Here is a 16944-nt window from a genome sequence, read left to right as displayed (position 1 = left end):
TATTTTGGGCAGTTAGGGCTAAAAACTGAAATAAGAAAAGCCAGCACCTACGCTCTACTACAGTTATATTTCCCACTTAGAGTTAGTGTTTTCAAGTTGCCCACACTTCATTTTAATCAACTTTTTTTTACATTGTTCTATTATCACTTTACCAAATCAACCTATGAAGTTTGTATTAAAAAGCAATATTACTCGTGATTTCAGCAGCTCAGGAATCAGTCCTTTCTCACTAGAGGGGAAGAAATGAATCCTGAGATAAGGGGCCAAGTCTTAGGTCTTCCAAATGCATTTCTCAGCATGCGTGCATTCCAGAATTTTCAGCTATATCTGCAATTTTAATATAACAGCCAATAGTATGAAGAGAAGATATTGGAAAAATCATCTCAGATCACCTCTACATCAAGCAAATTATTAGCATTGCAGACTGATAGTTTTTTCATTTGAAGATTGAAATGATTCTCTTTTTCAACAGGTAAATATAATTCACTAAATAAATATTTGCTATCATTAAATAATACTTGCCTATTGACTATGTGCAAGAGACTATGATTGCTACTATAAAACAGGCTGAATGAAAGATCGAAGATTTAGTCTCCAAGTTTATTAAGTGTGGAAATATTTTTCCCTGTTTCTGCCAATCAATGTTTCTCTCAGAGGCATCCAATCTGTATATCTTAGAATGCCATAAAAATGGTTACACATTTACTTATTTAACACAACTTCTTTGAAGAAGCATTGGCCAAACTGATCCACCTTTTTACAATTAATAATCAAACGTGGTTCTTTTTGGGAGGAATTATCTCAAAAGTATATTTGAAGTAGTCCCCAGAAACACAGCCTGACCAATAGAAGATGTTGATTCTATGAAGTTCCCCGTTTGTTTAGTAGGTATGAGCATCGGGAGTCTCATGAAATGCCTGCTAGGGTGCCACCTTTTCCACCAAGTCTCATGGTTACAAACATAAAAATAGAGAGAAAGGTGCATCTTAGAATCCAGGTAATATAAGGTTCTTATAAATATACATATACATACATATATAATTTGTATTTTTTCTCATAAGCACATCTCCATATATTTTAACCTCTCAAACACACACACACACCACCACCACCATCATCGTCGTCATCTATGTGGGAAAACCTCCAACATCACAGTAAGTATATTTCAGTCTCACATCCTGATTAACACATGTCATCAATAGGAGCACAAGTCTCACGTAAGCGAAGCAATTTTCACAGTTTGGGTGCCGTTCTCCCTTCTTTAGATATTACGGTGCAAATAAGAATTTCAGTGCAATGATTATCATGGGAGGTTTAAATTTATGACAGTCAGGAAATTCCCAGAGTAGATGAAGAACTTCTAAACATCACATGTACACACGAAGGCCAAGTGTAAACAGCTGTGGTGATAGTAACGTTGATTTTCATTGTGTTGAGAGGTATTTAAATCATGTCACAAATGGAACTGGATTCTTTTTATGTTGATTTATAGAATTTTAATTATTCAGGACGAGCCACTTTCTAAAAATCATTGAAGAGTTTAGATGTGACATTTGCGGGGAAGGGGGGAGTCAAACATGGCTCCTAACCACAGGAGAAAGATAAAAGGCAAAGGAGAAAAGATAAACAAGAATAGAAGATGACATAGCCATCTGTCAGCCTCCCAAAGGAGATGTTGGTTCTCATGATGGTGTTGCCTGTTTTCTTTTTCAATGCTTTACCCGGCTGCATGCTGCTCAGTTAGCAGCATTTAGGTACAGGATTGACACAGACTGATCATAGGTGACTGCCTTTAGGAATCCCTGACATATAATCTGGCTTGTCCACTAGCAGACTTTGGAAAGTGGTTTTAATCCAGGCTAAGAATCTCAATGTTACTAAGAGAAGACAGACTTTTTACATACGTACATACATGCATACACACTCACATACATAAATAACTCTATATATTTATCTATATTTCAAATGCAGGGCAAAAGATACTATAGACAAAGTAATTACATAAATTAAAGACTTGTGGTTCCAGCAGATAGCATAACTGGGTAATCTTAAACTAACCCTAGCAATCTGGATAAAATGTAGTGTTTTTATAAGTGAAGAGAAGTCTCTGTAAGGAAAGAAAATCTCCAGATGCTAGAAAGGTCGAGGGAACTGAAGACCTGAGAGTTAGGAATGTGTTCTGATGAAGCAGTGAGGCTCGGGGAGGGTTAAATCACAGCAGCTCAGGGCTGGACTGGCTCTTCGAGGCCGGTTCAGAGCACGGCTGCTGGGATAAGACTTGTGCTTTATGGCGTCCCCATCCAAGCGGCGTTGGACAGCTTCTCCATCTGGATGAAGAAGGAAGAAAACTCTTCAGCTGGACCGAGGTGGGAGTGGGAAGGAAAAGGGAGGCGAGCAATGGCTCGCTGCCTCGTGCAGGATGGAGGAGTGGAGGCTCAGGTGGAGGAGAAAACAGGCAGGTGCGACTAGGATGGGTCCGGGGGACAGAGTGAAGAGTTGAGACCTCTTCCTCTGACCCTGGGAGGTCGCAGCAAACGTTGATGAGGAGCAGAAAGGGACCCAGGCAAGAGCCTGGGCTGTGACCCAGAAGCAGAAGAGAAGGCTTTGAGCAGAACCACCCCCTACTCAGCACGTGCCAACGTAGCAGGAGGCGGCTCCCGTGCAGAGGCCTGTGGCCTTGCTCTCGGCTGCCCGGCAGTCGCAGCTGAGCGGTGAGTCAGCACCAGGCAGTCACTCACCCTTTTTGGAAGCCAAGTCTCCAGTCATTTCTGAAAAAAGAAAAATGATTGAGGAGGAGCTGGATTTTTCCCTTCGGAACGGATGTGAGTGAACCCATTTGGTGTTTTACTAATAAAAGCAATCACCTCTGGAGAGCAGCGCGGGGCTGAGGAACACGCGTGGCCCATCAGTGACGCTGCTGCCCCCCGGAGCCACAGGATGGGCATGTCTGCCTGCCCAGCAGCAGCGCCTGAGGGTCTGTCAGTGCGGCGCCCCCCCCCACCAGGAATACATTTCAGAAAGCCGGCGGGGCTTTCACGCTCTTACAGGGCCAGAGTGCGCCTGCTCACCCACCACATACACTTCAGGCACAGGTAAGAAGGGAGTCTGGGCCATCTTCTGTCCCCGCAGGCCCCTCTCCACACCCCCAGGGCCTCCACCTCATTTCCCGGTGGCCCAGAACTCCACACCCCAGGCGCTCGCTCCCCTTTCCCCACACCTGTGTCCACCCTTCTGGGCAGCACCTCCACACGTGAGCCAGGTACACGTACAGGCCCTGTACTCAAACATCCTGGTTCAAATCCTGGCTCTAAGGAACCACTTACTGGCCATGAAAACCTCGAATGGGTTCTTAATTTCTTTAAGCTTCAATTTCTTCATCTAGAAAACAGGAAATAAATTATTATCCTGGGGTCATGGTGAGAATCAAATGTAATCATCTGTATAAAACACATACCACAGTATCTGCTGTATAAATGCTCAATAACCATCACTGCCATCATCCCTGTCACTGTCTCAGGTTCTTTTCCCCACTCAGATCACCCCTGCTCTGTGTCACACAGAGCCAGACAACAGCCCCACCACACGTGCTGTTCCCCAATGTTGTTCTGCTAAAACCAAGGTGTGCCAAAAGCAGAAGACTCGGACAATGCCAGGACTAAGAAGGAATTATTGACCAGATCTTTTCAAATATTTAGAACCAAGCAAAGCAGGTTTGGATGTACATATTTATTATACTATTGGTCTATCTGATGGGAAGATGTGATACACACAGTCAGGGTGCCCTAAGCATTTTTAGCCAAATAAATGACTCTCGAAATATTTCTGACCCGCAAACCAAGCCACGTGTTCCTTCTTTATATTAGGTGGCTTCTAACCTGCTTGAAGCAGGAGAGCCACCTTGGAATCCAGTCTAGCGTGGGAGAGAAGATCCGTAAGCAGGTGACTGTGGCATCACGTGGTAAGGCCACCATTCAGACAAACAACGAACATGGTAAGGACAGCTACTGCTTGCTGAGCTCCCCCTGCGTGTCTGGCATTATTCTAGCCAATTCCTGTATCTCAGCATACTTAATCCTTATAACAACTCTCCAGGAAGGTATTACTACCCCAATTACGCAGATGAGGAAATGAAAGCTACGTGGTTCAGAGTTTTCCAGTGAGCAAGTGGCAGCGCGACTGCAGTGACTTCTAATTTAGGTCCACTTGACTCCCGCATGGCCCCTCAAGTGCCTTAAACACCTGGGCCACGTCCTGGCTCGAGGGCTCCCATGGCTGCTCTCTCTGCCTGGAATGCTCTTCCTCCAGGTATCGGATGTCTCTCTGCTCACCTCCTCCCAGCGTTTGCTCAGTGGGGCCTTCCCTCAGCAGCGTGGGTGCCTGGGAGGCAGGGAGACGGTGACTGTCCCAGAAGCAGGTGTGAGGGTGAGGAGGCTGGTGAGTCATTACGCGTGTGCGAGTCTGAGGAAGCGACAAAGTGCCGAGTCACACGGAGCAGGGATAGGCATTCCCCGAAGAGGGGCGGACTGTGCCCACAGGCCTGGCCCTGGGCAGCTTTTGGAAACAGGTGAACTGCTTTCTAACTCCAGGTACCCAAGGCCCCTGTGTTCCTGACATCTTTTCAAATCTCTCAGGGAACGTCCTGATAAATTTACTGAGTCCTAAAACACTAATTTGTGTGATGCATTAGCCAACCTGAGGGCTCTTTCTTTTCATATGGGAATGGGTCTTAAGCCATAAGATTGAATCTCTAATGGTGGATTTTTCTAAGTCAGTGACAAATCGGGTGAGGACACACTTCCCTACTCCCCCACCCCCAGGACCTCATAGGTGGCTTTCTGATCCCCTATGTGCTGACTCAAGCAATTTTTGAAATGTACTCAGCAAAAGGTGGACAGAAAAATTCTTTGTGACCAACTACCCATCGCTCAGAAAATTTCAGTGGCTCAAACGTCCCAGCCCCTCACCCTCTGAGCATGTTGGTAATCAGGGTTACTGTATAATGTGAAAATTTCCAAATAGAACTAAACTCAGATCTATTAATATACATGATTAAGGTTTCAAATATAGCACTGCTTTATTTTCATGGGGGGCTATTTCTGTGTGGTGATTGCCTGGCTGATTTGCAATTTCAGAATAAAACAGCTCTTCTCCATAGCTAACGGGAAACTTGGCAGGGTGCTGCACACCCAGGCCCTCGCTGTGAAAAAGTCTGTTCAACAGCGGTGAGTGCTCTTCTTCTGAATTACGTAAGCAGGGCCGACAAAAGGCAACAGCACAACTCCAGATCCTGCTCAGATGAAGTAGTGTCTGTTTGGTTTCTCTTTCGGTGCTGGAGGAATACTGACTCTTCTGGCGATAATGAGCCTGTCTCCCTACAGTATCTCAAATTAAATACACTATGGTACAGATTAGGAATAAATCCCAATAGAGATTTCTCTGACACGGGATTCACAAGTAACTAAAAGATGCTTGAGTAAGAATGATGTAAATAAATGCATAACCGTGGTGACTTGAACCAAAGAGGACCTGCCTGAAGCAAACTCTATGGCTGTGATAAGCAAAACATTACCATCTCCAGCTAATAGAGAAAAGCAGGTTTATGACCTACAGCGATCTCAGCGTCATAAAGCAGCTTTTCCAGTCCCATGGCAGGCAATACAACCCACCTCGGAGCCAGGCCTTTGTACGTAAATATAATAAAATGGCTCTATTTTGAGGCAGCTTAGAGAATGATGGTCTTTGGAGTCAAAGTTCAAATCTCGGTTCCCTCAGCTATAAATTTTGTGACTTTGGACAATAAGGCTTAGAGAAGCTTTCTCATTGGTTGTGCCAAGAATACAAGGCTGCTCTTTGCTGGGGCCGTGTCTCAAGAGGGCTGAGTTGGAGCAAGAAACCTTCAGGGATGGGGACACGTCTCCCGCTGGGACAACAAACAGGTTTGCTTGCTGTTTATTGTCAAAGTGGTGGATCCCCCAGTGTTCCTCTCCTCTAACACAACCCATGACCAAGCAGGCAGCCATCTGCCTCCACGTCACCTCTGTGGGACCCGAGGAGCAAGAGGGACAGACATGCTGACGCCCATGCTGTTTGCTGTGCTGTGAGCGATGGCGTCTTTTGCTTCTCGCCCAGGAGTCCTGTGTCTTTAACTTATTACTTATAAACAGGTAAAATCAAATCCCAAACCCAACCGTAGGTTGCTTATAAAAGGAAAATCCTAAATATAAGAATCTAGAAAGTTTGAGTGGGAGAATAGGAAAAATACTGCCATGCAAAACGCAGCCAAATGAAAGCAGGCATAGCTATATTAATGTTAGACAAGGTAGCCTTTAAGGCAAGAAGCATATCTGGACTTAAGGAGAGACATTTGTAAATAATAACAGAAAAAAATCCATCCATCAAAAGGTATAACAATTCTGTGTTTGCATGCTTTTAATAACATGGTCTTAAAATACACAAGGTAAAACTGGATAGAACTGAAAGAAGAAATAAACAAACCTATAACACACTCAGATTCTTGTTTTAAAAACACTTCTCTCAGTAACTGATAGAACAAGCAGACAAAAAAAAAAAGTGAGAATATAAGGGATTTGAACAAAATAGTTAACAAACCTGACCTAGTTTTTATGTGTATATATATAAAATGGTGCCCAACCATGACAGAGTCCACAATCTTTTCAAGTGCATGTGAAATACGTACCACAGAAGTCCTGACACATTTCAAGAGATTATCATCATACAGAGTATGTTCTTTGACCATAGTGGAACAAAGTTAGAAATTCGTAACAAAAAGATAAGATGCCCAAATGCTTGGAAATTAAGAAATCTACTTCTTAAAAGCCATTTAAAAAAATTAAGATGAAATTCATATAACATAAAAGTTAACTATTTTAAAGTGAACAATTAAGTGGTATTTAGTGCATTCACAATGTTGTGAAACCACCACCTCTATTAAGTTCCAAAATATTTCAAAGAAAATAGAGGAAATGGGTTTTAAAAAGTCACAATGGAAATTAGCAAACATCTTGAAGTGGATGTTAATGAAAACATGATACGGGATGTGTGAGATATAGCTAAAGCTCTGCAAAAAAGTTATTACACGTTATTTTTGCCTATATAATACCGAAAATTCAGCTGAAGTGGACCTACAAAAACATAACTTACTGAAACCAACACTACAAGAAACAGAATCGTTCTATATCATTAAATAAATTAAATCTGAAATTTAAAATCTTTTTACAAAGAAATCTTGAGATTTAAGTGACTAGTAAATTATTCTAAATGCTGAAACAAGAAATAATATCACTTTTGCAAAATCTCTTCCAGGAAAAGAAAAAGAAAATACTTTCAAGTCAGTTTATGAGGTCAGCATAATCTTGATACCCAATGTGATAAAAATATCATCATCATCATCATAATTATAGACCAATCTGTCATAAACATAGATGCAAGAATCCTAATAAAAATATTAGTAAACTTAACACAGCAATTGTTTTAAAAATATTAGGAATGTAAGTTTGCTTTAATATTTGATAAGCCAAATCAATTTGAGGACTTCTGTTTCTACTCATGAAATAGTAACTCATCATCCCACTATAATCAACTAAAAAAACTAGACAAAATATATGAAGCGACGAATTTTCAGACACCAAAACAGGCAGCATAGGTCTGTGATCCCTGAAAGAAAGGAAATAAAACAAGCTGAGCCCAGTCCTGGCTTTTTGCCCAGAGGTAACCTCCAAACAGCAGCACAGGGAAAGGGAACCCAAACAGAAGCCCAGCAGCCTCACTGACTCAGGAACTAGAAACCTGAGGAGGCTGACTGGGTAGAATCTGGGGGAAGAGTCTATGACAGAGTTATGTGTAGAAAGAACTCTAGAAATCTGAAGAGGGGTCCCCTCCAGTCCTTGGCTGAATACGCATCCACACAGGCACAGGGTGAAAATCCATGAAGTTAATCAAAGAACAACTACCTGGGAGCTATAAGCTAAACATGTCCCAGAGCTCATACGAACATAAAGGTTTAAATGTCTACCAGCTCGGGTGGAGATGCCTCACTGAACACCTGCGACAGTGACCAGAGAAAGGTTACAATTTAGTGATAGAGCTAAACTAGTCCTACAGTAAAGGTACTCTACACCTGAGCAACAAAACTTCAAAACGAACATCAGAAAGATTGACTTAATATCCCAAGTAACTTCCTGCCAAAACAAACTTCAGCTGTCTTTAGGGTAAGACAACAAAATCCAAACGTTCAACAACTTGGCATTTGTAATTTCCAGTATTCAACTAAAAAATTATTAGGCATGTAAAGAGTAGAATTTTGGCCCATGACCAGAAGAAAAAAAAATCAATAGAAAATTAAATGAGTGAACTTCACCACATTAACAGAATAAAGGAGAAAAGGCATATAATAGCATTGGTGGATACAGAAAAAGTATTTGTGAGAATTCAATATCCACTGATGTTAAAAAAAAAAAGCCACTTGGCAAACTAGGAATAGGAAGAAAATCTTAAGATCTGATACAAGGTATCACAAAAACCTATAGCAAATACTTGCTATAACTTGCAAACTATAACTATAACTTGCTATAACAAGCAAAAACTTGATGGTGAAATACAGAAAGCTTTGTCCTAAGATTGCGAGGAAACAGATACTTGTTTTGATTACCTCTAATCAGCATTGTAATGGAGGTCAATAGGGCAATAAGGCAGAAAAGGGAAGTTAAAGTCATATAGCTTAAAAAAGAAATAAAATTAGACCAGGTGTATAAAAAAGGAAGTTAAAAACTATAAAGAACAATGGAATACTACTCAGCCATAAAAACCGACAATATAATGCCATTTGCAGCAACATGGATGCTCCTGGAGAATGTCATTCTAAGTGAAGTAAGCCAGAAAGAGAAAGAAAAATACCATATGAAATTGCTCATATGTGGAATCTAAAAAAACCAAAAAACAAAAAAAGCATAAATACAAAACAGAAATAGACTCACAGACTTAGAATATAAACTTGTGGTTGCCAACAGGGTGGGGGGTGGGGGGTGGGAAGAGATAGACTGGGATTTCAAAATTGTAGAATAGATAAACAAGATTATACTGTATAGCACAGGGAAATATATACAAGATCTTATGGTAGCTCACAGAGAAAAAAATGTGACAATGAATATATATATGTTCATATATAACTGAAAAATTGTGCTGTTCACTGGAATTTGACACAACATTGTAAAATGATTATAAATCAATAAAAAATGTTAAAAAAATAAAAAGTATAAAGATTGAAGAGGAAGAAATAAAACTACCATTATTCACAGATGGCATAATTATGTATGCAGATAATTCAAAATAATCTATGGTCAAACTAAAGGAAATAAGTGAATTCAACAAGATTTCCACCTACCAGGTCAACATACAAAAATATATTGTATTTCTATATACCAATAACAAACAATGACAAAACATAATAAAATGTAGTTTTAAAAGTACATTTACAGTAGCATAAAAAATCAAATAGAAATAAATTTAACAAAAGATGGCCAAAACCTTTATCTGGAAAACAACAAAACATAATCGTGATTAAAGGCTTAAGTAAATGAAAAGAGATGCCATATTCCTAGATTATAAAGATGTCAATTTCCCTCCAAATTGAGCTGCAGATTCAAAGCAATCCCAATACAAATCAAGCACTTTTTTTTTGTAGAATTGACAAGATGATTCTAAAATTTATACAAAGATTAAGAATGGCCAAAATGTGAAGAATATAGCTAAAGGATATACACAACCAGATGTCAGATTTAGTATAAAGCTATAGGAATTAAAATAGCAAAACGAGGCACAAGAAAAGAAAAATACACCAATGAAACAATTCCAGAAATAGACCCACACATACACAATTACTTGATTTATGACAAAGATTACAGTACAGTGCACCGAGGGAAAGAATCATCTTTTAATAAGAGTTCATCTTGATCCCTCCCTCATGTCATACAGAGAAATTTATTTGAGAAGGCAGACACCAAAAAGTACATTTTGTATGATTCCATTTCTCTGTAGGTCAAAACCAGGCAAAACTACCCATGCCCAATGTTAATAGCTCTATGCCAATTTAAGAGAACCACTTGACCCAATTTAATTTCTGAAGTATCAATGACAGCTGACATTTATGACTCTTTCCACCAAAGCTAGGGCGGTATTTCTGTGGAGGAAACACGGTCTCCACTTGCTCAGATGAGCCCATTTATTTAATGAATCCAACCAGACCAAGAGGTGCAACGGCAACCTCTAAAAAACTTATCACAGCGAGGTAAGGGGTTTGCCTGAATGTCAGATGGTGGTTCTGGTCCCAATTCAACTAACTGTAGTGTCAGTTAGGCAAGTCACCCAATGCCTCTGTGTTCTCATCTATGAACTAATGGGATTATTTATCGGCATTGTTGCCTGTCACACATTAGGTACTCAGTAGTCTATGAGTGCATAAGAGTTGGATAGTTTCAAATATATCTTCCAACTTTTTACTATATTCAATTCAATTGACTCCTGTGAAAAGTAGTCGACCAGCAAAATAAAATGCCAATTCAGCAGGTCTATTCTTGTTCCACTACTATTTTGGGGGAAGTCTGGGATTAGAAGAAACTCGCCCTGGAAGGTGATACTAGAAGGAAAGGGTAATGGAAATACAGTGATACAGTAGCCACATTTATTGTAAACAATTTAACTAAAAACCAGAAGAAAACCTCCCTCAAAATGAGCAAATGAACTAGAGTAGAAAAAGATAATTTCTTATAAGACCACTTCCTATCAAGAACTCTCGACTTTTTGAAGAATGTCAATAAAATCGTTTCTCAAAAGAGCTATTGACTTAGTAGACTCACATGAACCAGGCCTCTCCCAAGGAGAAGCAACTGCCTTTGAGGTTTTTGTACTTAGATTTACTGCAAGAAGAGGTGTCAGGTGAGCATACAACGTTAGTCAAAGATGGAGAGAAAAAGGGGGATGGTGAGGACAGCCATCTCTGGAGATTCACCAAGACAGAATTCAACATGTCTGATGCAAGGTAACTTTTGGGGCCCTCTATCTCATACATTCTTCTGAAATAAAATTTTCTTCATTTTTTTAATATTTGCTTAAATTTTCCCCTATTATTTCCGGTCCACCCCTGTTGGCCATGCTAAATCTTTTCCCTTTTTGAAACTTAGATTTAAAAAAAAAATTTAAAGAATTGAGAAAACAAGGCACACTGGAAATATGGACTGTTCTTTTACTGCATAGTAAGAAATGAGTGTGAAATGCTGGAGTCTAAAATTAAAATGTAAACAGAGGATGCTCAGTGACCTTTTCTTAGAAGGCTCACATGAACGAATGTCATGGTACATTGATCAAACTTTTACTCATTTGCATTTTCTGATGTTGCTATTAATACCACATGACACTCAACAAATTACACTATAACATGACATTTTATTCGAGTCACGTCACCTCTGGATTCTTCTTCAGCTATGTTACTTCAACCTCTGGTTACTTACAGAAAAACAATGTATTAAAGCCTTATTTAGAGGCAAGGGAAAACTTTTCTTCTACCTCCTTTAGTTCTGTACCTAGGCCCCGTGAATTAAACTGACAAAAGACAGATTAATAGGAGAAAAAGTATACAACTTAATTGCTGTTTTTAACTTTACTTCCATAGGGGTTACACAGAAAAGAAGTAAGAATTCTCCAAAAAGCAGTTTGTCTTGAAAATGTATATACCATTTTAACAAAGGGTAATAAATTATGGAAAAGTAAGTAGGCAAAGGAAAGGGAGTTTGGCTTTTAGGAGTTGTAAATTGTGGGAAAGCAAAAAGATGGGGAAATTGATGGAGGATAAGGGTGATTTTAGTAAGGTTTGTTTATGCAGACTCATTTCAGTGCCATCTCTGTGTCCAGTGATAAGGTCTTCTTCTTCCTGGTACAGGAGAGAGGGGACACCTTTACAAATGGAAATTTATGCCCTGCTTTCAGGCAGAAGTGGAAGGACAGAAAGTGCTTTCTCTTTCTGCTGCTTCTCACTTTCATTCAGCTCAAAATAACCCTTATGCTGAAGAAGCATATCTGGGGCTGGTATATTCTGATCCCCTTAAATTTCTAAGGGGAAGTCAAAGTTCACTTGCGAATGTAAAGATGAAAGAAAGAAAGAAAGAAAGAAAGAGAGAGAGAGAGAGAGAAAGAAAGAAAGAAAGAAAGAAAGAAAGAAAGAAAGAAAGAAAAGAAAAGAAAGAAAGAAAAGAAAAGAAAGAAAGAGAGAGAAAAAGAAAGAGTTGTATGGTCAAATAAGTTTGGGAAATGCTGGGTTAAACAAAGTTAACATGATTTTTTCCAGCAGGAAATAACATTTAATTAGTGGCAATGCATTGTTATTCTGCAAATGGGAATAATAATTGTGTTCCTCAAACTTATGACCATGGAACATGTGTTTCAAAGTATTTTTCAAGAGTAACAGTTTTTGTAATATATGTTGAGAAATATTGGGATTAGCCACTTCATATGTAAGTACAAACATTTAAGTAGCCAATGAAATAAGTGTAAGCCAGGTAAAAAGCTAGCAATAAAGCTGGCAAATGTCAGTCAGTAGTAATGGTGCTGCACTCTGAGTGATGCTCTAGAGGACTGAGCTCAGGTTTGCTCCTATGAAGAAAAACGAGTGTCCAAAGCTCTGGATACCATTGACTTAAAATCCCTTTGTGGCACTGAAGAGAACCAATGAATAAAGAAAAAATGGTCTCATGTGTTCATTTCCATCCTTGGCTCAGTACAGCTCCCGTTGCATTATTCTTATACATCTATTAACATGATTGCTTCATAATTACAAAGGCTAGCTGCCAAGCATTTTTCACAGGAAGCAAGGCACTGCTCACTGCTTGTTTTAAACTGCTCTTTTGGCGTGTGCAAAAGGGTCAGCATTTTTTTTTTTTTAAATGGAGCTACTGGGGATTGAACCCAGGACCTTGTGCTTAGCATGCACTCTATCAGTGAGCTATACCCCCACCATGGGTCAGTGTTTTTTTAAAAAATCTTTTTTAATTTCAATTGAAGAAACACCTCTAAAAATACCATGTGAGTGATTGCAAGGTAAAAAGGAAAAAGCACATTCAAGGCACAAAGCTAGGTAAGTGCAATAATATAGATGATCATAGGTGGGGGAGTACAGGACACAGAATTATTATTACTGATATATCACAAGGGTATAGGTACCTAGTGTCTTCATCTGGTCATTCTGTTCTGCCAGAGTTTTAATTTCAGCAGAGACCATTCTCAGTGTTGCCATGGACTGATTTACCAATCAGTAGATTTGATCCTTGATCCTCAAAGGTCAGCTGCTACCATGTGTCCCTCTCTTCATCATCCTTCATGCTTCCTGGTTAGGGGCAGAGCTAAGTGCCCAAGTCAGAGGACGGGTTGGCAACAGCCTACGCTGTCTCGAAAGATTTGGGGAAGAAAGGTGCGAGGAGGACTGGTATTTACTGAGCATCCAGGTGCCAGATATTTTCATAAACATTACCCCATTAACAAGCAACAGATCTTTCCCCCATTTTGTAGATAAAACTGGGACTTAGAGATGTTATAATACTTGTCCAAGGTCAAACCAAATGCTGATGTGTACATCAGGTAGAATCTGAGTCAGGCCTGGATGAGTCCAAAGTCGGTTGTACAATATCATGCTGTCTCTTAATCATAACAAACTTCATTTTTTATAGGAGTACAAATGGCCCATTTATACCATTTCTTTCAGTATCTAGCAAAACATCTCAACTTTTATCATCACGCTAACTTCAAGAGACCTGATAATATTTAGATCTTCTCATTCACTTGCTCAAATCAATGGAGCTATTTATTCCCAACTGCTGGTAGTGAACTTTCTTAACTCAGCATTTTGTGGAAAAAAAAAAGTCTAAATATTTGAATTGCTTAATTTCATGCTCTTTCTCTTGGCATGCATCTTTTTGGTTTGCTTTTAAAAATAAACTCGAAAATCATGACCTATTCAGATATGAAAAAATAAGATGGAGAGCAATGAGAACACTAATCTTTAATGGTCACCTGGCTAGAAAACCTGTGTCTATAGTTAACCCAAATTACATAGAAAACCCTTGAGTTTATGAAGCAATCCACTTACGTGAAGTTGATTAAAAAAAAGCAAAAAAGCAAAAAACTGCCCTAAGACTGTAGATTGGATTCTACCCCACTCTCCCATAGTTGCCACCCTGGTTAAGACTCTCTGATTTGGTTTCCTCATTATTTAAAATAAGAACAGAGCTCTTAAAAAAAAAAAAGAATAGATCTCTTAAGTTCCTTAAAAAATTCCACAATTCTATAGTCAACTGCAGCTCACGGGTCTTTCGTCCAGTGAATAAACAATTTAAAATAATTCAAGTTCCACTTTCATCATCCGTTTTTTAATTTGACAAAGGCAAAGGACGTACTCATCTTCCAGTTAAATTTTTTCGTGTGATAGAGAATCAAGCAGGAAAGAAAAAAACCCAGTATGGTCACCCAGCTAGACACAGCGTTAGGAAAAACAGTTTATTTGAGGAGAAAGCAGCACAACAGTTTGCTTATTTTGGTTGCAGGTATCATGATTCATCTCCTCTCAAGGGCAGACAGAAAAACCAATCTTTTCCAGGAAAGACAGTAATACGGCAAAGCTTCTTTCCCTCTTGCTTAGCCTATATATATTTACAAATGAAAATAACTCTTTGAGTGCTAGTCTCATACAGATGCCCACAACACCTGCTTTCAAATTCTTATAATCAGAGAAATTATGTAACAGACTGTTTGGCTCCATCCTGACTTAGATGACAGACATAGCTCTCCTGGGTTGCTTTCCTTGGCATTTCCCTCCCCCTGTTTTCATCCCATCACTTTCGTTTTCCCTTTCCTCACACAACATTTACACATGTGTTCTGATGCAGCAGGACACACTGTAAGATGAGAGTCTGATCATACCCAGCACGGCCTGGTAAAGTTAAGCAAACAGTAGCCACTCAAAAATATCACTGACTTTAATTTCCTTATGAATTCATCATTCCTTCAAAATGTCAAGACCAGAAGCATTTCACTGGCAGCATGCGGTGCTCGCTTAATTCTTCAAAGGTTCGTTGGACACGGTCAAGCCTAGAGGTAGATGCACTAGAGGAGACACTGGGGAAACACTCCCCTCGGCCACTCTAGCAGTGTGGGAACGGGGAAGAGAGAGCGAGCGGGCAGTCCCCCCACCTGCACACACATGCGCATCTCTTCTCTGGTCACCATATAAGCAGAGGGCCCTTGTCAGAAAACATCAGTCTCACTCACTGTTAACTCTACCGTCACAGAATCGTCACTTGACCTCTCGTTCATGTGAGGACAGCACAGTAATCATAGTGTTTTTCAAACTACAAAGTACATATGAATCACCTGGGGACTTTGCTGAAATGCAGATTCCGATTGAACAGGTCTGGGGTAGAGCCCAAACTTCTGCGTTTCTAACAAGTTTCAATGCAATGACGCTGATGCTGACCTGCAAACCACCTTGAGTAGCAAGGTCCTAGTACCACTGCCATCCCAAATCTGGAGCACATTTTACCAAACTAAGGTCTTCTTGTGGCTAGCTGTCTTTTAAGAGAACAGGGTGGAAAACTCTGACCCTCTGCATTGGAAGAAATCCATTCTGCACATGGGAGTTAATTAAGCTTGCTGATTCTCACTGCCCAGACTCCAGATCTTTGTTCCCGCGCAGGTGGATCTGCCAGATTCCTCTTGCCTAGCTGAATGACGAATCTTGACTCAGCCAAACCAGCCTTATCTGATGCCACTTGGCCAGCAACTCAAACAGTAATGGTGTAGCACCTGCAAAAATGCAGGTTCCTGGGCTCTGATCCAGAGATTCTGACTCATTAGGTCTGGAGTGGCCCCAAGAATAAACAGACTTTCTAGGTGACTCTAACACATTCTGAGATCTGGGGGGACAAAATGCATGTAACCACTTCACATTGGAACAACCTATATCCTATGGTGTTAAAGCCTCTCTACCAAGGAAGACAGCAAAGGAAGGAGGGATAAAAAGAAACATGATTTGAGCATCTTATACTGTGACAGAAGAAATGATTTCCTTCTCAATTTGGACACTTGGCTTAAAGCCATTTATAGTTAATTCCTGTAAATATTTGTGTATTTTCTTTAGAAAAGTTCACTAAAAATGTGAACTATTATTCTGTAGAAAATTCTTTTAATTGTAGGTATGATTACAGATAGTTAATGATCAGAATATCAAAAGGAATGGTTAATTACTCTTCTGACTGAACAAATAAAATTGGAGTTGTTCATACATATACACTTTAAAAAATATATCCAAGAACACGAACACTGAGATCAACCAACAAAATTAAGGATGGAATATCTGTTAGTATCATTAAAATGGCAGATGCACGTGTAAAATATAAAAAGTAACTTTACCTAGACTTTATAAATGCAATGTCCTCCCTAAGCAGGGCTACGGTTTGGCTACTTGGGTTCTCTGGGGGCAGATGTGGCCTCCTGAGGGGTGTTACTCTCCCCTGGCACACCTACAGGTCCTGCCATGGCAGCAGTCATCTCGGAGACGGCAGGGACAGCCTCTGGACTGGAACTGGCTCCTGTCTCACTGGGGGTGGCCTCAGTCTCATGGAGGGTGACAGTGGTCTCAGTCTGAGAGGCTGAGGTCTCTTGACTGGAGCTGGCGTCTGTTAGACCAGGTGTGACGTCAGCTTGAGCAGGCATGGCCTCTTCTTCTGTTTCCAATTCTGTCTCCTGACTTTGAACTTCTTCACCTTCTTCTACCATAGCAGGTGGTAGCTGTAATAAAGTCTAATGAAGAAAAAGAAAACATCAAGGAACCCAGATGGAAAAACCACTGGCTTACAAAGCTAAGCTCTCACATTAACATTATCTTCC

The 16944-nt window shown here is 40.1% G+C and overlaps 1 protein-coding gene across 5 annotated transcripts in view; it reads right to left on the bottom strand.

Annotated features, from left to right (window-relative positions):
* Positions 1 to 581: 581 nt before the first annotated feature.
* AQR (aquarius intron-binding spliceosomal factor) overlaps positions 582 to 16944 on the bottom strand; it is a 98769-nt gene continuing 82406 nt past the window's right edge. Inside the window, exons 35-37 of one of the 5 annotated variants that reach the window (XR_012073390.1) lie at positions 16468 to 16857; positions 3324 to 3378; positions 582 to 2768 (exon numbers count right to left, since the gene is read on the bottom strand). Coding sequence is in view for 4 of the 5 variants with exons in the window: in XM_072962716.1 (XP_072818817.1) it covers positions 16516 to 16857 (342 nt within the window). In the remaining variant the exon portion in view is untranslated. Of the gene's footprint in view, positions 3379 to 3429; positions 4459 to 8306; positions 16858 to 16944 lie in introns of those variants that run through there. The other 4 variants (XM_072962716.1, XM_072962717.1, XM_072962718.1 and 1 more) reach the window with 4 other exon arrangements.

Source organism: Vicugna pacos, chromosome 6, assembly GCF_048564905.1.
Source record: "Vicugna pacos chromosome 6, VicPac4, whole genome shotgun sequence".
Lineage (NCBI taxonomy): Eukaryota > Metazoa > Chordata > Mammalia > Artiodactyla > Camelidae > Vicugna > Vicugna pacos.
Note: the sequence above shows the minus strand (reverse complement) of the source record. Positions and strands in the feature narration are given on the sequence as shown.